The following is a 22,507-nucleotide window of genomic DNA, read 5'->3' as shown; positions in this document are numbered from 1 at the left end:
GGATCAAACAGGAGGAGAGAGAATTTCTCCCTGCCCAAAAGGACACTATCTGTAGATTGGTGGTCCCTACCAACTGGAAACAGCTCCAGGGTTTTTTGGGAATGGCTGGTTTTTGCCACAACTGGATCCCAAACTTTGGACTTATTGCCAAGCCTTTATATTGAGCCTTAGAGGGAAAAGACACAGACCCCCTAGAATGGACCATGTTGGAGCAACAGGCTTTTGATATCATTAAAACAAAGTTGATGGAGGCCTCAGCCTTAGGACTCCCCCATATGAGTAAACTTATTGACCAGTTTGTTCATGCATCTGCCAGAGTGGCAGCCGGGGTACTTACCCAGACTCTCAGGACTTGGAAGCAACCAGTGGCATACTTCTCAAAGCAGCAAAACCTGGTCACTGGAGGATGGCCAGAACACCTTTTGGCAGTAGCAGCAGCAGTATTAATCATCAAAGAAGCAAACAAACTCACCCTTGGCCAACCTCCCCATGTGATCATGCCCCGCTCTGTTCTGACCATCTTAGAGCAGAGAGGGTAACGTTGGCTCTCCCCGGGGCAGATGGCCCAGTGCCAAGCAGTGCTGTTAGACAACCCAGCCATCACCCTACAGGAAACCACCAGTTGGAGCCCACCCACCCTACTGCCCACCTTGCCAAAGCAAGAAAGGGAACATGATTGCCTAAAGACCATCAGTCTGGTGTATGCCAGTCAGCCTGACCTCTCTGACCAGCCACTCCAAAACCCAGACTTGAACTGTTCACAGATGGAAGCAGTTACATAGAACAAGGAGAGAAGAAAACTGGGTATGTGGTGGTCACTTTGGAGGAGATTCTAGAGGCTAACATGCTTACCCTGGGTGGGTACCTCCACCCAGAAGGCCAAGTTAATTGCCATGCTACAGGCCCTTAGAATCACCACAAGTAAGCGATCAACCATTTATACTGATTCCAAGTACATATTTGGAGTATTGCATGCACACAGGGCAAGCTGGAAGGAAAGAGGCCTCCTGACCACTGGTAAGGACGTCAAGCACCCTCAAGAGATCCTTCAGCTCCTACAGGCCATCCTTTTGCTAATCCAGGTGGTGGTGGTACACTGCAGGGGATATCAGAAAGGAGATACCACTACAGCCAAAGGCAATAACAAAGCTGATCTGGCTGCCAAAACGGAACTTGCAACAGGAACCTGTGATATTCACACACTTAATTCCCCACCTAGAGCTACCCCTGACCTGGTCTCTGCCCTGACTACTCACAACAGGATAAAAACATTGCCAAGACCTAGGGAGCCACTCTAAACAAGGATGGATGGCTGTACACCGCCCATGGAAAGATTTTCATTCCATCAAAACTCACGCACCCTATCCTACAGGACCCCACTGGTCCACGGTTTATGGGCGTGGTGGACTATATGATTGTGTTAAGACATTTAATTGGACAAAAGATCCATGACACTGTTTCAGCAGTGATACAGAGCTGCCCCACCTACTCAAAAAATAATCCCCAGAACATTACTGAAGTGTCCCCAGGGGTCCAGCAAACTGGGGCAATACCTGGAGATGACTGGCAGGTAGATTTCACTGAGATGCCTTGACCTTCAGGGAATTACAAATACCTCCTAGTTTTTATCAACACCTTCACTAACTGGGTTGAAGCTTTTCTTTGAAGGACTGAAAAGGCCACCAAGGTTGTAAAATACCTCTTGAACAAAATCATCCCTTGATTTGGGCTTCCTGTCTCCATTGGCAGCAACAACAGGCCCGATTTTGTGGTCTTGGTGGTAACTGCCCTGGATATTAATTGGGATTTACACACAGCCTGGATACCCCAGTTCAGCTGTAAAGTGGGACGGGCTAGCCAGACTCTGAAGAGACACCCAGCAAAGTTGTGCCAAGAGACCAAGTTGATATGGACAAAAGCACTGCTTATGGCCCTCTGAAGAGTTCTACCCGCCCCAGAGGCAAACTAAAACTTAATCCATTTACAGGCACCCTTTATTAGAGAAGCCCAATATGACCAACCTAGCTTGCCTTAATAATGGCCACCCTCCCACCATCCATGAGGTTGGAGATGTTCGAGTTACTAAATATTTTCAGTCTCTTTCAGCAACTCTGTCTTCTCTCAATGGATATGCTCACCTGGGCCTGCCTGAGCCAGAGGTGCCCCTTCTCAAGGCATGGAAAGCCAACCCCCTTCGGCAGAAGTGGACTGACCCCTTTGAAGTCCTCCTGGCTACTCCGACGGCTGTCAAACTCAATAGGCTCAAAGCTTGGATCCACCATACTTGGGTAAAGAAAACCACCCTGCCAGACACCGAGGGAGAAACTTGTCAGAACTGTGAGAACTGACTTGTGAACTAGTCGCAGACCTTAAGTACTTATTTTCCAGACACTCTTCTGCTTGGGTGAGATCCCCCAAAGACACTTAACACTGCTAAAAACCTTGGCGTTAGTATTTTGTCTTCTATACCTGCATACTCTACTCGAACAGGTTAGATTGCTGTAAACCTTTGAGTGAGCAGAATCAACCACAAACAGGGTGATATGGTTATTCCTGGGAGTTGCTCTGTGTGTAAATACTGGATGCGATTTCAATGTTCTTAATAGGTTGCACCAAACAGTTGTAAACCATAAGGCATGGGCTAACAATTGCTGGATTTGTTTACACTCCCCTTTACATGTTGGGCAAGGGTTACCCATAATCCCTGTACCTCTCCATCCAACTTACTGGCTAAAAGAAAAGGGGATGCAGGTAATAAATGAAAACAAAATCCTAGGCAGAGTCCAATACACTACTGTGAGGTCTGACTATACAGCAGTTTGGTGCATTCCATGTGATCCTACCCATCAATAATAGGTCAGTGGCCACGATACAACACTATCTGGGTCTATGCAAACCAAATATGAGCTAAATTCAATACCAATACTTCTTCTGAATGGGACAGCACTAACGTGGTTATGTCAGAAAAATTAGGGCAAACTGTAGCCAATCAAAGCATTATAAAAGCAGACTTCCAATTTCCCCCTAGAGCCTACTCGTTAAGACACCAAGAACTTCATTGGTTGTGTGGGCATTCAACCAATAAAACATGGCCAACTGATTATACTAGCACATGTATGCTGGGCTGGATATGGGCAGGAGGCATACTTTTATTCCCACTAGAAGAGGTTCTGTATTCTACCAGAAGCATATGTAAGTTTAAAAGAGAAACTATAGATATTACTAAGAGTGCTTGGAAAAAGGCACAGAGGGTGCTACTCTTAATGCTTGGGGTTGGGAAGAATTATGACCACATTCATACCCTGTACCAGTTAATTAAGAATGTTTCTTTCTCACTTTAGACAGTAACCAAAAGTGCCAAAAACTTGACCCAGACTTAGCAGACTGAAGTAGACTCCATTGAAATCATAATTCTACTAAATTGAGCTGCATTAGATCTAATGCTAGCCTCTTATGGCGGAGTTTGTATATAGGTCAATGCTAGCTGTCGTTTCTTAGTCAATGCATCCGGACAGATTGAACATGACCAAGAAAAGTTGAGTTCAGTAGTTAGACAACTACAATGAGATCGTGCGACCACTGAACAATTAACAATGCCTTCTTTTTTTTTTTCAGGTCCTGATTTTAGCTGGTTGACATCGTGGTTACCCAACCTAGGATGGTAGAAGTCATTGGTTGCTTTTATAGTGTTAATAATGTTGTTGTTGTTGTTAGGTGCTGTCGAATTGGTTCCAACTCACAGAGACTCTATGTACAACAAAACCAAACACCACCCAGTCCTGCACCATCTTCACAATCGTTATGCTTGAGCCCATTGTTGCAGCCACTGTGTCAATTTATCTCCTTGAGGGTCTTCCTCTTTTTCTGCTGACATTCTACTTTACCAAGCATGCTGTCCTCTCCAGAGACTGACCCCTCCTGTTAACATGTCCAAAGTATGTGAGACACAGTCTCACCACCCTTGGTTCTAAGGAGCATTCTGGCTATACTTCTTTCAAGACAGATTTGTTCATTCTTTTGGCAGTCCATGGTATATTCAATATTCTTCACCAACATAATAATTCAAAGGCATCAATTCTTCTTCTGTCTTCCTAACTCATTGTCCAGCTTTCGCATGCATATGAGTCAATTGAAAATACCATGGCTTGGGTCAGGCACATCTTAACCCTCAAAGTGGCATCTTTGCTTTTTAACACTTGAAAGAGGTATTTTGCAGCAGATTTACCCAACGCAATGCATCTTTTGATTTCCCTACTGTTGCTTACATGGGTGTTGACTGTGGATCCAAGTAAAATTAAACCCTTGACAACTTCAATCTTTTCTCTGTTTATCATGATGTTGTCTGTTGACCCAGTTCTGAGGATTTTTGTTTTCTTTATGTTGAGGTGTAATCCATAATGAAGACTGCGGTCTTTAATCTTCCTCAGTAAGTGCTTTAAGTCCTCTTCACTTTCAGCAAGCAAAGTTGCGTCATCTTCATAATGCAGATTGTTAGTGAGTTTTCCTCGAATCCCCAGGCCCCATTCTTCTTTATATAGTCCTGTTTCTCAGATTATTTGCTCAGCATGCAGACTGAATGAGTATGCTGAAAAGATACAACCCTGATACACACTTTTCCTGTACTGCTACAACTGCTTTTGAATGATCTTCAGCAAACTTTCACTTGTGTGTGATATTGATGATATTTCTCTATAATTTTTGCGTTCAGTTGGATCACCTTTCTTTGGAATAGGCATAAATATGGATCTTTTCCAGTAGGTTGGCCAGGTAGCTGTCTTCCAAATTTCTTGGCATAGATGAGTGAGCATTTCCCGCGCTGCATTCATTTGTCAAAATATCTCATTTGGTATTCTGTCAATTCCTGGAGCCTTATTTTTTGCCAATGCCTTTAGGACAGCTTGTACTTCTTCCTTCAGTATCATTGGTTCCTGACCATATGCTACCTCCTGAAATGGTTGAACATCAACCAATTCTTTTTGGTATAATGACTCTTGTATTCCTTCCATCTTCTTTTTTTTAAAATAACTTTTATTGAGCTTTAAGTGAATGTTTACAAATCAAGTCAGTCTGTCACATATAAGCTTATATAGACCTTACTCCATACTCCCACTTACTCTCCCCCTAATGAGTCAGCCCTTCCAGTCTCTCCTTTCGTGACAATTTTTCCAGTTTCTAACCTTCTCTACCCTCCTATCTCCCCTGCAGACAGGAGATGCCAATACAGTCTCAAGTGTCCACCTGATACAAGTAGCTCACTCTTCGTCAGCATCTCTCTCCAACCCATTGTCCAGTCCCTTCCATGTCTGATGAGTTGTCTTTGGGAATGGTTCCTGTCCTGGGCCAACAGAAGGTTTGGGGACCATGACCGCCGGGATTCCTCTAGTCTCAGTCAGACCATTAAGTCGGGCCTTTTTATGAGAATTTGGGGCCTGCATCCCACTGATCTCCTGCTCCCTCAGGGGTTCTCTGTCGTGCTCCTTGTAAGGGCAGTCATTGGTTGTGGCCAGGCACCATCTAGTTCTTCTGGTCTCAGGATGATGTAAGTCTCTGGTTCATGTGGCCCTTTCTGTCTCTTGGGCTCAAAGTTGTCGTGTGACCTTGGTGTTCATTCTCCTTTGATCCAGGTGGGTTGAGACCAATGGATGCATCTTAGATGGCTGCTTGTTAGCATTTAAGACCCCAGGCGCCACATTTCAAAGTGGGATGCAGAATGTTTTCATAAATAGAATTATTTTGCCAATTGACTTAGAAGTCCCCTTAAGCCATAGTCCCCAAACCCCTGCCCTTGCTCTGCTGACCTTTGAAGCATTCAGTTTATCCCGGAAACTTCTTTGCTTTTGGTCCAGTCCAGTTGAGCTGACCTTCCGTGTATTGAGTATTGTCCTTCCCTTCGCCTAAAGTAGTTCTTTTCTACTAACTAATCAGTAAATTACCCTCTCCCACCCTCCCTCCCTCCCCCCCAGTAACCACAAAAGTATGTGTTCTTCTCAGTTTATACTATTTCTCAAGATCTTATAATAGTGGTCTTATACAATATTTGTCCTTTTGCCTCTGACTAATTTCACTCAGCGTAACGCCTTCCAGGTTCCTTCCATATGAAATGTTTCACAGATTTGTCACTGTTCTTTATCGATACGTAGTATTCCGTTGTGTGAATATACCACTATTTATTTAGCCATTCATCCGTTGATGGACACTTTGGTTGCTTCCAGCTTTTTGCTATTGTAAACAGTGCTGCAATAAACATGGGTGTGCATATATCTGTTTGTGTAAAGGCTCTTATTTCTCTAGGGTATATTCTGAGGAGTGGGATTTCTGGGTTGTATGGTAGTTCTATTTCTAACTTTTAAAGAAAACGCCAGATAGATTTCCAAAGTGGTTGTACCATTTTACATTCCCACCAGCAGTGTATAAGAGTTCCAATCTCTCTGCAGCCTCTCCAACATTTATTATTTTGTGTTTTTTGGATTAATGCCAGCCTTGTTGGAGTGAGATGGAATCTCATCATAGTTTTAATTTGCATTTTTCTAATGGCTAATGATCGAGAGCATTTTCTCATGTATCTGTTAGCTGCCTGAATGTCTTCTTTAGTGAAGTGCATGTTCATATCTTTTGCCCACTTCTTGATTTGGTTGTTTGTCTTTTTGTGGTTGAGTTTTAACAGAATCATATAGATTTTAGAGATCAGGCGCTGGTCGGAGATGTCGTAGCTGAAAATTCTTTCCCAGTCTGTAGGTAGTCTTTTTACTCTTTTGGTGAAGTCTTTAGATGAGCATAGGTGTTTGATTTTTAGGAACTCCCAGTTATCTGGTTTCTCTTCGTCATTTTTGGTAATATTTTGTATTCTGTTTATGCCTTGTATTAGGGCTCCTAACGTTGTCCCTATTTTTTCTTCCATGACCTTTATCGTTTTAGTCTTTATGTTTAAGTCTTTGATCCAATGGAGTTAGTTTTTGTGCATGGTGTGAGGTATGGGTCCTGTTTCATTTTTTTGCAAATAGATATCCAGTTATGCCAGCACCATTTGTTAAAAAGACTATCTTTTAATGTTTTTCTAATATTAAACCAGCCTTGCATATCTGGTATAAATCCCACTTGGTCGTGGTGGATTATTTTTTTGATATGTTGTTGAATTCTATTGGCTAGAATTTTGTTGAGGATTTTTGCATCTATGTTCATGAGGGATATAGATCTGTAATTTTGTTTTTTTGTGATGTCTTTACCTGGTTTTGGTATCAGGGAGATCGTGGCTTCATAGAATGAGTTAGGTAGTATTCCGTCATTTACTATGCTTTGAAAGAACTTTAGTAGTAGTGGTGTTAACTCTTCTCCGAAAGTTTGGTAGAATTCTGCAGCAAAGCCGTCTGGGCCAGGGCCTTTTTTGTTGGGAGTTTTTTGATTACCATTTCAATCTCTTTTTTCATTATGGGTCTATTTAGTTGTTCTACTTCTGATTGTGTTAGTTTAGGTAGGTAGTGTTTTTCTAGGAATTCATCCATTTCTTCGAGGTTTGCAAATTTGTTAGACTACAATTTTTTGTAATAATCTGATATGATTCTTTTAATTTCAGTTGGGTCTGTTGTGATGGGGCACATCTCATTTGTTATTCGGGTTATTTTTCCTTTCCTGTATTTCTTTCGTCAGTCTGGCCAATGCTTTATCAATTTTGTTAATTTTTTCAAAAAACCAGCTTTTGGCTTTGTTAATTCTTTCAATTGTTTTTCTGTTCTCTAATTCATTTAGTTCAGCTCTAATTTTTATTATTTGTTTTCTTCCGGTTCCTGATGGATTCTTTTGTTGCTCACTTTCTATTTGTTCAAGTCGTAGGGACAGTTCTCTGATTTTGGCTCTTTCTTCTTTTTGTATGTGTGCATTTATTGATAGAAATTGATATCTGAGCACTGCTTTTGCTGTGTCCCAGAAGTTTTGATAGGAAGTGGTTTCATTCTCGTTGCATTCTTTGAATTTCTTTATTCCCTCCTTAATGTCTTCTATAACCCAGTCTTTTTTCAGCAGGGTACTGTTGAGTTTCCAAGTGTTTGATTTCTTTTCCCTAATTTTTCTGTTATTGATTTCCACTTTTATGGCCTCATGGTCTGAGAAGATGCTTTGTAATATTTTGATGTTTTGGATTCTGCAAAGGTTTGTTTTATGACCTAATATGTGGTCTATTCTAGAGAATGTTCCATGTGCACTAGAAAAAAATTATACTTTGCAGCAGTTGGGTGGAGTGTTCTGTATAAGTCTATGAGATCAAGTTGGTTGATTGTAGCAATTAGCTCTTCTGTGTCTCTATTGAGCTTCTTACTGGATGTCCTATCCTTCTCCGAAAGTGGTGTGTTGAAGTCTCCTACTATAATTGTGGAGGTGTCTATCTCACTTTTCAGTTCTGTTAAAGTTTGTTTTATGTATCTTGCAGCCCTGTCATTGGGTGCATAAATATTTAATATGGTTATATCTTCGTGGTCAATTGTCCCTTTAATCATTATGTAGTGTCCTTCTTTATCCTTTGTGGTGGATTTAAGTTTAAAGTCTATTTTGTCAGAAATTAATATTGCTACTCCGGCTCTTTTTTGCTTGTTGTTTGCTTGATATATTTTTTTCCATCCTTTGTGTTTTAGTTTGTTTGTGTCTCTAAGTCTAAGGTGTGTCTCTTGTAGGCAGCATATAGACGGATCATGTTTCTTTATCCAGTCTGAGACTCTCTGTCTCTTTATTGGTGCATTTAGTCCATTTACATTCAGTGTAATTATAGATAAGTATGTGTTTAGTGCTATCATTTTGATGCCTTTTTATGTGTGTTGTTGACAATTTCATTTTTACTACTTACTTTTTTGTGCTCAGGTGTTTTTCTTTGTAAATTGTGTGTGCCTCATTTTCATAGTATTTGACTTTATGTTTGCAGAGTCATTATGTTTTTCTTGGTTTTCATTTTGAGTTATGGAGTTGTTATACCTCTTTGTGGTTACCTTAATATTCACCCCTATTTTTCTAAGTAAAAACCTAACTTGTATTGTCCTATACCACCTTGTATCCCTCTCCATGTGGCAGTTCTATGCCACCCGTATTTAGTCCCTCTTTTTGATTATTGTGATCTTTTACATATTGACTTCAATGATTCCCTGTTTTGAGCAGTTTTTTTTTTAATTAATCTGAATTTGTTTTTGTGATTTCCCTATTTGAGTTGATAGCAGGATGTTCTGTTCTGTGACCTTGTGTTGTGTTGGTATCTGATATTATTGGTTTTCTGACCAAACAATTTCCTTTAGTATTTCTTGTAGCTTTGGTTCGGTGTTTGCAAATTCTCTAAGCTTGTGTTTATCTGTAAATATTTTAATTTCGCCTTCATATTTTAGAGAGAGGTTTGCTGGATATATGATCCTTGGCTGGCAGTTTTTCTCCTTCAGTACTCTATATATGTCATCCCATTGCCTTCTTGACTGCATGGTTTCTGCTGAGTAAAAGTAGTCTCAAGTTATTCTTATTGATTCTCCTTTGTAGGAGATCTTTTTTTAATCCCTGGCTGCTTTTAAAATTTTCTCTTTATCTTTGGTTTTGGCAAGTTTGATGATAATATGTCTTGGTGATTTTCTTTTTGGATCAATCTTAAATGGGGTTCGATGAGCATCTTGGATAGATATCCTTTCGTCTTTCATGATGTCAGGGAAGTTTTCTGCCAACAGATCTTCAACTATTCTCTCTGTGTTTTCTGTCATCCCTCCCTGTTCTGGGACTCCAATCACACGCAAGTTGTTCTTCTTGATAGAATCCCACATGATTCTTAGGGTTTCTTCATTTTTTTTAATTCTTTTATCTGATTTTTTTTTCAGCTATATTGTTGTCAATTCCCTGGTCCTCCGGATCTCCCACTCTGCATTCCAACTGCTCGAGTCTGCTCCTCTGATTTCCTATTGCGTTGTCTAATTCTGTCATTTTATTGTTAATCTTTTGGATTTATGAATGCTGTCTCTCTATGGATTCTTGCAACTTATAAATTTTTCCACTATGTTTTTGAATGATCTTTTTGAGTTCTTCAACTGCTTTATCAGTGTGTTCCTTGGCTTTTCCTGTAGATTGCCTTATTTCACTTCTGAGGTCATCCCTGATGTCTTGAAGCATTCTGTAAATTAGTTTTTTATATTCTGCATCTGGCAATTCCAGGATTGTATCTTCATTTGGAAAAGATTTTGATTCTTTAGTTTGGGGAGTTGTAGAAGCAATCATGGTCTGCTTCTTTATGTGGTTTGATATCGACTGCTGTCTCCAAGCCATCACTAAGATATTGTAGTGATTTATTCTATGTTTGCTCACTGAGTCTAATCTTGTTTTGTTTTCTTTCAATATACATAGATGGGCTACTAGATTGTGCTGTCTTGATTGTTGTAGCCTTGGAATCACTTATGTCCTATTACCAGCTGGTTTGGGCTGTTACCAGATAGTCCATTCACTATTCTTGTGTAGAATCTGATTTTGGGTCATCAAGTGTGTGGTAAAGATTGTCACCTATCCACCTATAGAAATAGTGGTGATAGTTGTGTGCACCAGATTCTAGTAGCAGCAGGGGTTTACACTCTAGGGGGGGGCAGGATGCTGACAGGCTTCCCCCAAGTGCCAGTTGGGGAGGTGTGTCTCTATTCCTAAAGCCTTTTTGTGGGTGGGCTCTGCAGCTGTACCTTAGGCACCCAGTGCATGTACCTCTACAGATTGGTAGTAGTCACTATCCTCAGACCCCTATGGTAGGAGGTGAGGTGGTTTGGGTGGAGCGTCAGCCCTCAGTTCCCTGTTGTGGGTCAGTGAGGGCTCTGTCGAATTCGCAGAGATATCAGACCTGGGAAACTTGTCTTTCCAGTAATCTGCTAAAACAATTACAGTCAGATCCCTATCAGAATTGCCTTTGCATTATAATAGCCACCTTGTTCCCTGTAGGGATGAAAGCCCAAGACTGTGGATCACACGTGCTTGGCTGGAGCTGGTTCTGTGTTTTTAGTGCAATTAGGGAAGGATTTTTGGTCCCTGGGTTTTTTATAGCTGCTTCTCTCGGGCCAGGAGAATGGGTTAGGAAAAGACCAAAAAAAGAAAGAAAGAAAGAAAGAAAGAAAGAAAGAAAAACCGCAGCACAGTTCATTCTCTGGCTCAGGAAATTCCAATGTTAATGAAGCACCTGGGAAGGCGAGGGGAGGGTTCAGATAGATAGGAGAGAGTAGCACCCCGGAACATAGACAAAGTTACTTATCTTGCTTGGGATGACTGTTTTATCTGAGGTTCCCGAGGGGCACATCGACTGTGTGTGCTGGCTGAGTAGAGATTGCCCCCGAGGGTCAGGCCTGCATCCCGTGCTTGAGCTGTCTCAGAAGCTGCGGTTAGTTCGTCCGCTCCCAGTCCAAAGCCCAGTGCCAGGGTTCCCCGGCTGGAACACCGCACTCCCGGCTCCAAAACCAGTCGCTGCCTCCCGGTGACTTCTCCTCCTGTCAGCTGTGTTGCTGTGCTGCCTGAGTGCACTGGCTGAGCTTCCCCTGAGGTCAGTTCAGGGGGCTAGAGCTGCGTCCCATGTTTGGGCCGTCTCAGGATGCCCTGCTCAGCTCCCCTGCGCCCAGTCCAAAGCCCGGCGCCAGTGTTTCCTGACTGGGACACTGGCTTCAGGCTCTGAAAACAGTTGCTGCTTCCCCGTGGTTGTTCGTTCTCAGTCTCTGTCACTCAGGTCAACTCTTTAGATCTGTGTTTGATGGTCAGGGTTCGTAGATTGTCATGTATGTGATCAATTCACTTGTTTTTCCGAGTCTTTGTTGCAAGAGGGATCCGAGGTAGCTTCTACCTAGTCAGCCATCTTGGCCCCGCCTCCCCTTCCATCTTCTTTTGATATTTCCTGCACCGTTTAATAATAATCATAGGTATATGTTCCTGCTGTTGCATGTGATATATCCCTGCCTGCATGTCCTGGTTAAAAAGGCCAACTGTTCAAGACTATGTCCGATATTTGCCCCCTTCCAGAGACTATGGTAAAGAATTCTAAGCCGAGCTATAGTTCAGAATGGACATTGGTCCTGAATGACCAATGCCCAAAAAGAAGAGGAAGGAATTACAGAAGGCCAGGCTAGAGCCCTTTTGTTAAGCATCTGATGTTTTCCTCTTCCAAGAACTGTCTGCCTCACTGAGAGCTAAAAAAAAACAGTTTAGAACCAGTCTTGTCTGGTCTCATGCCCTCTTGGTGACCTACAGAGCAGTAAGTGGCTCATGCATATTAACTTCTCCTTTCCTATGTGGAATTTAGCCTCCATTTTTTGAACATGCAACCTATGTAATCGCACATAGCCCCCACTGCGCCTACGTAATAAGACCAAGAATGTTGTTAATGTGAGTTACACGATCTCTTTGTCAGCCCTATAAAAGTAGCTTGTCCGCTAGCCTTTATCAAGCAGTCTTGGAGGCGCACTAGCCCTGACTGTTCCTTTCCTTTTTTTTTTTTTTGCCCGCAAACAAAAGTAGGTTTATTAGGGTTCTGGGGCCAGGAATGCCTAAGGTCTGAGTTAAAGCAGCTCAACTGGTTCTCATGCCCCAGTGGGCAGGCCAGGGCATGGGAAGGGATGACTCAGTGCTGGGGCCAAACCTTTGCATTTTAGAGTCCCTGGCAGAGACCTCAGAAGTCAGTTCCAGGAGGAGTCTGGGGACGCAGAGGAGTTTATCCTGTCCTCTGGGGTCTTTGGACTTTTTCCAGGATTGGGGAAATTTTCCAGGGGTAGGGAGCCTTACATCCACAGCCTTCATTTCAGTAATGACCATCTAATTTGTTCCTTGGCAGACTGAAGAACCTGGGCCACTCTCTGTTCTGTCAAGCCGCCATCATCTGCCCAAAAATTCACTTTCTGGATCACTTGCTGGGGGTCACTCGCTAGAATCACGCCGCCATCCACAATTTCATCCAGCACCAGGAAGGCTCCATCCGTGTTTTCCAGCAGCCAGCGCTTCTCCACATTCTTCCTTAACATGTGGTTCAGAGACTCAAACAGGCAAGTGAGAACAGCCATGAGCATCAGCTCATTCTCATGGGATGAGCCCACCACATACAAGACAATGGTCATGCCCCCAAAAAATGCAATCTCGCTGTCGGTCCGGCTGGTCTTGTTGAAGACATTTTTCTCAAAGACCATCTGCTCCTTCGTGGAGGGGAGTGTGTCGTCATAATACTTGGCTAGCAGCCGGCGCCCATCATTATCCAGGATGAAAACAGCCTTGATGGTGTAGAGGGAAGGTTCCTGCAACCGAGGCCCTGCGGGCTCTGTTCCTTTCCTTTTGCAACAAAATAAAGACACCTTTCTGATCTCCCATCTCCACCTCTTGTTTATTGCCTGTGACAAGTTGTGTGGCACAAAACCTGGGGTTTCCCACAGGGTAACACTTCTGCTTCCCATATCCTGAAGCCAGGTGTTATACATAGGTTAGGGAGTGTTGATCAGAGTGTAAACTAGAACTAGTCCTAGCCAGGGACCAGGTGGGCACTTACTGTCTGTGCCACTTTCATGAGTAGGAGGGGGCAGCAGTGGCCTAAGCACTAGACCCTTATGCTGGGGCCTGGCCCCTGCCACTGCACCCTTGCTGTTGTGCATGTGTGTTTGGGTCAGTGTGAGCAGACATCATAATTTTGCTCTCAAATATGGCTTTCTAAATGCCAGGCACCCAGCTAGGAACTGGGAGTGCAAAGGAAAATTAGTCAGTTCCTAGTCTAATGGGGGAATCCTGACAACACTTATGAAACTGGTAGCAAGTGTGGTTCATTCAGGTCAATACTTTCGGGGTGGTCATTAATGGACCATTAATGGGCCAGGGGGCTAACATTCATGCACCAGATGAAGGGGCAGGGAGAAGACAGTGATGCTCAACTCTGAGCCAGGACTGGGCTAGGCACTGAAGATGCAGGAAGAAAATGAAATAGTAGCTGAGCCTCACCAGAAAACACCCATCCTCTTGGGGCCTCTTCTCTGGGGGTTCCTGGTTTTAGGCCCTGCAAACCCTTCTGGCCATGGGGAAGGGTCAGCACTTGCCTCCATTACCAGTGCCATTTTTAGATCATTTTTCCGTTAATCCTCATATCTCCATAACCTTCTCCTATCCTTGAGGCTCATGTCATGCTGCCAGAAGATTCTCTTCCTTTCTGATTCCATTCTCACACCAACCTTCTGGCCACCCTCCTCCTTCATAGAGAAATTAGACACTTGGAAACATTCTCCATCTCAATCTCACTGCAAGTACTTATGTGGGGTGAGTGCAGGGTATTAGGTCAGTGTGGTAGGCTGAATAACGTCTTCCAAAAATGTTTACATCCTAATCCTTAGAACCTTTGAGTATGTTAGTTACCTTACATGGTATGCTGGTTTTCTAGGGCTGCCTGTAGCCAAGTACTACAAATTGGGTTGTTTTAAACAATAGAAAAGTACTATCTTACCGTCCTGGAGGCTAGTCATCCAAATTTAGGTTTTTCAGAGGCCATGTTCTTTCTGAAGGCTTTAGGGGAAGAGCCTTTCATGTATCCCCAGTCTTCTGGTAGCCCCAGGCATTCCCTGGCTTACAGCTGCAGCATAAACCTGTGGTCACATGGCCTTTTTCTCTCTGTCTCTTCTTGTGGCTTCTCTTCTTTTATGAGGACACCACTATGACTGGACTAACCCCAGTATGGCTCTGACTCATAGCGACCACTATGATTGGACCAAGACCCACAATATTCTGGTATGGCCTCCTGTTAACTGATAAAATCATCAAAAATCCTATTTCCAAATAAAGTTATGTTCTTAGGTACCAAAAGTTAAGACTTTAATATATCTTTTGGGGGGACACAATTCTATCCATAACACATGGCAGATGGAACTTGGCAAATGTGATTAAGTTAAGGATCTTGAAATGGGAAGATCATCGAGCCAGGTAAAGATGTGGCTTCAGCTGAGGTCTATCTGCAGTCTCATTCTATAAGAAACTCTGGGGCTTGAATGGAACCACAGTGCTGTCCCACCTCTGTACCCTGTGTCAGTTAGTCACTGGCTACTGGCCACCTCCAGGGACAGGTATAACTCTCTAGGCATCCCTGGGCCTGGCGTTTCTTAGGAGCAAGGAAGCAGATGTGACCTATTAGTATCCAACACTGATAGAAGCTGGGTGATGGGCACATGTATATACATATCCTGCCCATTCATTCTTGGAATTTCTTGATTATATATATTAAGCAGAGAAACCCTGGTGGTATAGTGGTTAAGTGCTACAGCTGCTAGCCAAAGGGTCGGCAGTTCAAATCCACCAGGCGCTCCTTGGAAACTCTATGGGACAGTTCTACTCTATCCTATAGGGTCACTATGAGTCGGAATCAACTCGACAGCACTGGGTTTGGTTTTTTGTTTTTGTTTTTTTTTGGATATTAAGCAGTACCTTTGTTGGCTGCCTATCTGTCTTGTTCCTAGGAACACCAAGTTTTATTAGATCCCTGTCAGCCAGGTTACCTACATTCCTTGGCCTGTGGTCCCTTACTCCATCTTCAAGGCCATTGACTTCGACGCCCGCTATGGTATTTTCTGCACCTGGCTTCTGATGATTAAGAGCTGTCACCTGGACTCTGCTACTCCAAGATCCTGTCATTCCTGTTTCAACCAGGGCACCCAGCTCTGTATCAGCATCTCTTACAGCCAACACCTGCCTACAGAGGACAACAGGAGGAACCAGGAGGGTGTGTCCAAGAGTGAACCCTGAGGGTGCCGGATTAAGGGGAGTAGAATATAAAGCTGGATAGGGAGAGTTAGCTGATATTGGCACACTCTCCCACGACACAGGATTTAATAACCACTTTATGGATGAAGAAACAGAGTCCCAGGGAATACCTGCGAGAGGTCACACAGTTTGTTAGGATCAAGTTGCTTATTCTCAGTTCAGTGCACCTGCCAACTCCTTGTTGGGCTTTCTCTTGCTGCTTCCAATTTGCTCTTCCAGCTGACCTGTCTCCAAGCTAACCCATCAGCTCTAAATCTCTCAATATTGCCATCTTTCCCCTTACATTTATGCAGCACTGCTTTCTCCAGTACTGCATGTGAATCTCATGAGCATCCTATGCAGTGCATTATTTTCTCCCTTTGACAAATGAGACAATGCTACAGGAGGAGGTAAGAGTCTCACCCTGGGTCACCCAGACTAGATTCAGCTAGAATTCCCAGTGGGCGGTGGTTAAAAGCACTGGGCTGCCAACCGAAATGTTGTTGGTTCCAACCCACCAGTCACTCCACAGTAGAAAGATGTGGCAATCTGCTTCCATAAATATTACAGCCTTGGAAACCCTACTGGGTGGCAATAGTTTGTGTTTTTTTTGTTTGGTGCTGTAAAAGAACCCACGGTGGGAGTGTCTATTTCATTGCAGCTATGGCTTCTGGTGCTCAGGCTCAAATATCAATAAGAACAAGTGCAAACCTTCAGGAAGCTCATTGCTTGAATGTATATAGACAGTTAAAGAGGTGATTTCCACACAAACTTTGTTGTGGAGGTGACTTTTGAATTGTATCTTAAAGAATGAGTAAGACTTTCCCAAGCAGAGAAGGAGATGTGAATTCCTGGCGCAGGGGCCAGTGTGGGCAAATCCATGGAGTCATAGAAAGCAAGGCATGTTCACTGTGCTTGGAAGAGGGAGGCTGAGACGAGGCTGGAAAGACCCAGTGAGCACCCAGCTGTACGTCTGCTTCCTCCTTGAAGAGAAGGTCAGTGCTTCTCTTTCTGTTGTAGTCTTTACAGCATCAAGTATAGACCCTGAGTCCAGTCAGAGCCAAATAGTTTCCTAATGAGCCTGGTCCCTTCCCCAGGGAGCTCATTGTCTAAACTAGCCTTTCCCGGCTAAATTGTCCTATGGTGGTGTTGTTGGGTGCCTTCAAGTCAATTCCAATGGAGGTTGTTAAATACAGGTTCCTAGGTCTCACCCTTAGAGGGCACTGGTGGTTCAGTGGTAGAATTCTCTTTTCCCCTTCCATGTGGGAGTCCTGAGCTCAATTGCTGACCAAAGCACCTGATGTACAGCCACCAGACAGGTGGTGGAGGCTTATGTGTTGTTATGAAACCAAACAGGCAAGTAAAAATCCTATGGATCATAATGGCCCAATCTGCAACCAATCATGGGGATGGTGCAGGACTGGGAAGCATCTCATTCCGTTGTTCATGGGGTCACCCTGAATGTGGGGCTGACTAGATGGCAGCTAACAACAACAGCCCTCGCCCTTAAAGACTTTGGATAATGAAGTCTTGGGTTGAGCCAGATGATTCTGCCAAAGGGCCCCAATAGCATACTTTGAAAACCACTGGCCTAAACAGCCTCCCTGCTGGGATCTGGCTGGAAACAAATCGTAACAGTTGGGCAAGGATTTGTGCTAATACTGCATATCAGACCTCAGCTCTCCCTAGTAATTAAAAAGAGCCACAGCTTGGCTAGTACAATAGAGAGGGTAACCCTCAAATCCCTATATCACTGTGTGAAATTTTGTCTGGCAGCCAACAGATGCACAGCTTCATTCTGGGACTCTCAGGGTAACTCAGGAAACTTTTGAGACATGAAGAACTGAGGGTGCTGCCCATTTGCTCTTAGGGAGGAAACTGTGTTCCTGATCTTCCCTACCCCACCTGGCCTGGGGAAGTGTAGCAAAAGTAATATGTCTTTATACCCACTCTTGATAGATAGATAGATAGGTGATAGAGAGAGAGAGAGAGAGAGATGATAGATAGATAGACAGACAGATAGACAGACAGACAGGCGGATAGATGGATAGACCGATAGACCGATAAATGGATAGACGGATAGACGGATAGACTGGATAGGTGGATAGGTAGATAGACACATATATATAATTCATTTTATTTTTGTTATTGAGAATATACACAGCAGAATATACAGCAATTCAACAATTTCTACATGTATAATTCAGTGACATTGATTACATTCTTCGAGTTGTGCAACCATTCTTACCCTCCTTTTCTGAGTTGTTCTTTCCCCATTAACATAAAATCATTGCCCATCCTCTGAGTTGGGAGGCAATGTCCCCCAGGATTCTGGTTCTGTTCTGACAGAGCTGGCGTTTTCCACTGAAGACTGCAGACTTGAGCTCCTGATTTAGTGGGTGATGGATGCTAGGTTGAAGCAGTGGAGAGGAAGGTGGGCAATGATTAGCAGGTTCTGGTCACCGGGTATGTCGCTCTTGTCTCTATGGCCAATCCTCATCCACCCCTGCTGCCCTGTACACAGAACCAGGAGCTCCTAAACCCATGCAGTGGCAGCCCTGCCACACCCTTTACTTATCAGGCAGCACTGCCGTTGACCACTTGATCTTCTCCTGAGTTTCACAGTCCTAGGCCTGAGCCTCTCACCTCACCCCCTGCTTCCTTAGGGAGCTTCCTATCAAGCCATCTGGATCAAAAGAAAAATAAGTCCTTTTTTAACCTTCACTCCATTCTCAAGCTGTTCACAACCCTCATCTCTCATTTTTTTTTTTTTTTTTTGCAGACTTTCAACTTGGAAAATAAACTCAGGTTGTTACTTCGTCAGTCTTGCCTAACCTGGATACCCTGTTATTCAGGAGTAAGGTAATGTAGTGGTTAAGAACAAATGCTGTGGAGCCAGACAGTCGGGGTTTGAAATATGCCTCTGTGTTTACTAGCTGTGTCACCTTGGGCATGTTGCTTAATGTGCTTGTTCCTTGGGTTCCTTGTCAGCAATTGTTATAAAGAGGACACGAATGGATGTTCATGGAATAATGCTCAGCTTAGAGGAAGCACTCAATACTTTAGTTATTCTCTCAGCCTCCAGGAGTCCTCCTGGCCCTGTAGAAGCCTCTTAGGTACTCTTTATATTCTAATTCTGCTCTAACTTTCTGTACAGCAAAGAGATTAAGTTGCCCAGAAAACTTAATAATACCATGTGGTGTTTCTCTTTCATCCCAATCCTCCCTGGTACGGATTCTAGCATCTGGTAACCCCCTTCAAGCATAGCCCATCTTGCGTTTCAGATATATTGTTAAGGTCGTGAACTAGGGTATCGGTTTGCTCTTGATTCTAAAGATAAACTAGGTCTGTAAAGTAGAAAGTAGATATAAACTGATGAGAATTGGCAAAAATCTGCAACGAAGCCTCATATTAAACCAGTATGACCTGATTCACCATCTTGGGTATAAAAGTGGTCATATTTCTTCTAATTTACAAAAAAAATTTTTATTTTAAAAATCAGTTTAAGTAATTGCTCTATCCTCCCTCAATGGCCTCTTAACTAGAAGTCTAATATTATTTTTTTGAGGGCTTTGAGTTGTCTAAAACCCTGGGGTCATCAGGGCCAGTTGCGGATGTCTCCTTCCTTACTACCATGAGTCAGTCTGTCCTACTGTGGTAGCTTACCTGTTGCTTTGATGTTGGAAGCTGTGCCACCAGTATTTCAAGTACCAGCAGGGTCACCCATGGTGGACAGGTTTCAGCAGAGCTTTCAGACTGGGACAGGCTGGGAAGAAAGGTCTGATGGTCTACTTCTGAAAACTGGCCAGTGAAGTCCCTATGGATCACAACAGAACATGACGCAACATAGTGCTGAAAGATGAACCCCCTAGGTTGGAAGGCATTAAAAATACACAGTGGCAGCAACAATGGACTTGAGCATACCAAGGATAGTGAAGAAGGCACAAGCCTGGGCAACATTTCATTCTGTTGTGTGTGGGGTCTCCATGAGTCAGAACAACTTCCTCAATCTAACCAGGGCTTGTCCTTTACTGCAGTGGCCTTTGACTGCCACAAGATGTCGCCTTCTGTGACTGGTCTGCACAACTGGAAAGGCTGGAATGTATATGTATTCAGGACCCTGCTTAGGCCACAGTGGTGGTGCATGTTTGGCATCAAGTTTGCAGTTCTTTACTAAGTACACTACTTTGAAGCTTTGTTGAGATGTCTGTCTCCGCCTCCAGATTATGAGCTTTGGAAGGTAGTATGTTATTCATTTCTGTCACCGTGTCTCCCCAGCAACTAGCAAGGGCTTTACTCATGGCAAAATTCTTAAGAAATAGCAATATTAAGGAAGAATTGACATGGAAATGTGTAAACTAAAAATAATTTAAATATCTACCAATAATGGATCAATAGGTTTTTTTAATTGTACTTTAGATGTAGGTTTACAGAACAAACTAGTTTCTCATCAAACAGATAGTATACTCATGGTTGTATGACATTGCTTAACAACCCAATGACATGTCAACAGTTTCCCTTCTCAATCCTGGATTCCCTATTACCAGCTTTCCTGTTCCTTCCTGCCTTCCAGTCCCTGCCCAAGGGCTGGTGTGCCACCTTAGCCTCGTTTTGTTCCATGGGCCTGTTCAATCTTTGGCTGAAGGTGAACCTCAGGAGTAACTTCATTACTGAGCTGAAAGGGAGTCTGGGGGCCATAATCTCAGGGCTTCTCCTGTCTTCGTTAGGCCAGCAAGTCTGGTCTTTCTTTTTGAGTTAGAATTTTGTTCTACATTTTTCTCCAGCTCTGTCTGGGATTCTCTATTGTGATCCTTGTCTGAGCAGCCAGTGGTGGTAGCAGGCACCATCTGGTTGCCCATGGTAGATGTGGTCCATTAGTCCTTTGGACTAATCTTTCCCTTGTGTCCTTGGTTTTCTTCATTCTTCTTTGCTCCCAAAGGTGTCAGACCAGTGGAGTATCCTAGATGGCTGCTCACAGTCTTTTAAGACCCCAGCCATGCTCACCAAAGTAGAAAGTAGAACATTTTCTTTATAAACTATGTTATGTCAATTGAGCTAGATGTTCCCTGAGACCATGGTCCCCACAGCTATCAGCCCAGCAGTTTGGTCCCTCAGGGAGTTTGGAGGTGTCTATGGAGCTACCATGTCCTTGCCTTGTACAGGCTGTGCTAGCTTCCCCAATATTGTGTGTACTGTCTTACCAAAGTTACCACTTATCTATGGTCTATTAAGTGTTAATAAAAAAAGTTTTGATACATGCAAACAAATGATCACTATGCCCTCACTCGCACTGATTAAGGAAGTGTGCAGGGAAGAGGGCAGCTATAGCCCAGCTGTGGAAAGAGACACCACTGTGCATTGGCCTGGTGTGGGTTTCGTTTTTGTCCCATGTTGAACAAAGGGCAGGGTGAAGAGGGATGCAATCTGCCCTTCCCCAAGGCCATAACATGGAGCTTCTCTTGAGCAACAAATTGTTATCCAGCAACTGGCTGAAGGTGAGTCATTTGTTCATTAAACGGTTTCAAGGTTTTGTTTTTATTGTGTGTAGATATTGCAGTGGTGAACATTTTCCTGATTATTGCTTTTAACATCTGTTGAATTACTTTTTTGGGATGAATTACCAGGGGAATGATGGCTGAATCAAAGGTATTTAGTAAAATTCTCTGTGGCTCTAGCTTGACATTGTCAAATAGCTTTTATTTTTAGAAACTCCAACCATCTTTTTAGTTTGAAACATAACAGTGTAGTGATGAGACACTGGCTTGTTGAGACCGTTATGTTTGGTAGGTGAAGGCTTATTCCAGAAACCGGAAAAAATGTTGGCTTTATTAGCTGCTTAGTTTTTCTCAAGCCTTCAGGAACACCTGGACAGCCACATTCTCCAGTTTGATTACTTGTCTTTTGACACCCGCTTCTGGAGATTCACTCATAAACCCATGTGGTCCTTCCCAGGGTGGATGCATGGGGACAGGGAGTCACTGAGTGGTGCAACAGTTAAGGTGTGCGATTGTTAACCAAAAGGTTGGAGGTGTGTGTCTACCCAGAGGCACTTTGGAAGAAAGTCTCAGCAATGTACTTCTGAAAAATCGGCCTCTGAAAACGCAAAGGAGCACAGCTCTACTCTGACACCCATGGGGGTCACCACTGAATCTGAATGGACTCCATGGCAACTGATTAACTGGTTAAGGAGAGGTAGGAAGAGTGTGCTGAGAGAAGGCTTGTGGTAGGGTGAGATGGGGGAGGGGAGTTCACCTGTAGGCTTGTCAAGCCTACGCTTCTGGTCCCCTTTAGAGTAAAATCACTTCCACATTGCTGTTGATCATTACCTGATAAACAAAGCTGGTCCTGCCACTTCCCATTCACCTCCCATCTATCACCCAGCCATTTATCTCCTCTCTTAGCTTCGCTTCTGCACAGAATAAAGTTCTATCTCTAGCTTGGCATACAGAGCCCTTCACCTGTTACCTGCACCCCCCTCACCCCCCCACCCCATTTATTTCATTTCCCAAGCAGTCACCTTCTCACACATACCCATACCTTTGCCCCTGCCATTTCCTGTGCCTGGAACACATGGTCCTCCACTCTCTTCCTTGCAACTCAAAACTTTTCTTCAGGTGCCAACTCACATATCACCTCCCTAAGAAAGTCTTAAAGAAGCCCTGGTTGCACAGTGGTTAAGCACTCAGCTGCTAACCGAAAGGTCGGCGGTTTGATCAAACCAGTCACTCCAAGGGAGAAAGATGTGGAAGTCTGCATTAGTAAAGATTTAAAGCCTTGGAAACCC

At 43.5% G+C, this 22,507-nt stretch overlaps 1 protein-coding gene across 1 annotated transcript; it reads right to left on the bottom strand.

The window, feature by feature from the left end:
• Window positions 1-12,713: 12,713 nt before the first annotated feature.
• Window positions 12,714-13,955, bottom strand: LOC126071458 (coatomer subunit zeta-2-like). Its single transcript, XM_049875653.1, has 2 exons — window positions 13,942-13,955; window positions 12,714-13,284 (listed from the first exon to the last, which is right to left on the bottom strand). The coding sequence occupies exons 1-2, from the start codon at window positions 13,953-13,955 to the stop codon at window positions 12,759-12,761; spliced, it is 540 nt and encodes a 179-aa protein (XP_049731610.1). The 3' UTR covers window positions 12,714-12,758.
• Between the last annotated feature and the right edge of the window lie 8,552 nt (window positions 13,956-22,507).

This window comes from Elephas maximus, chromosome 3 (genome assembly GCF_024166365.1).
Source record: "Elephas maximus indicus isolate mEleMax1 chromosome 3, mEleMax1 primary haplotype, whole genome shotgun sequence".
NCBI classification, from domain to species: Eukaryota; Metazoa; Chordata; class Mammalia; order Proboscidea; family Elephantidae; genus Elephas; species Elephas maximus.
This window is presented reverse-complemented; position numbering and strand designations above follow the sequence as displayed.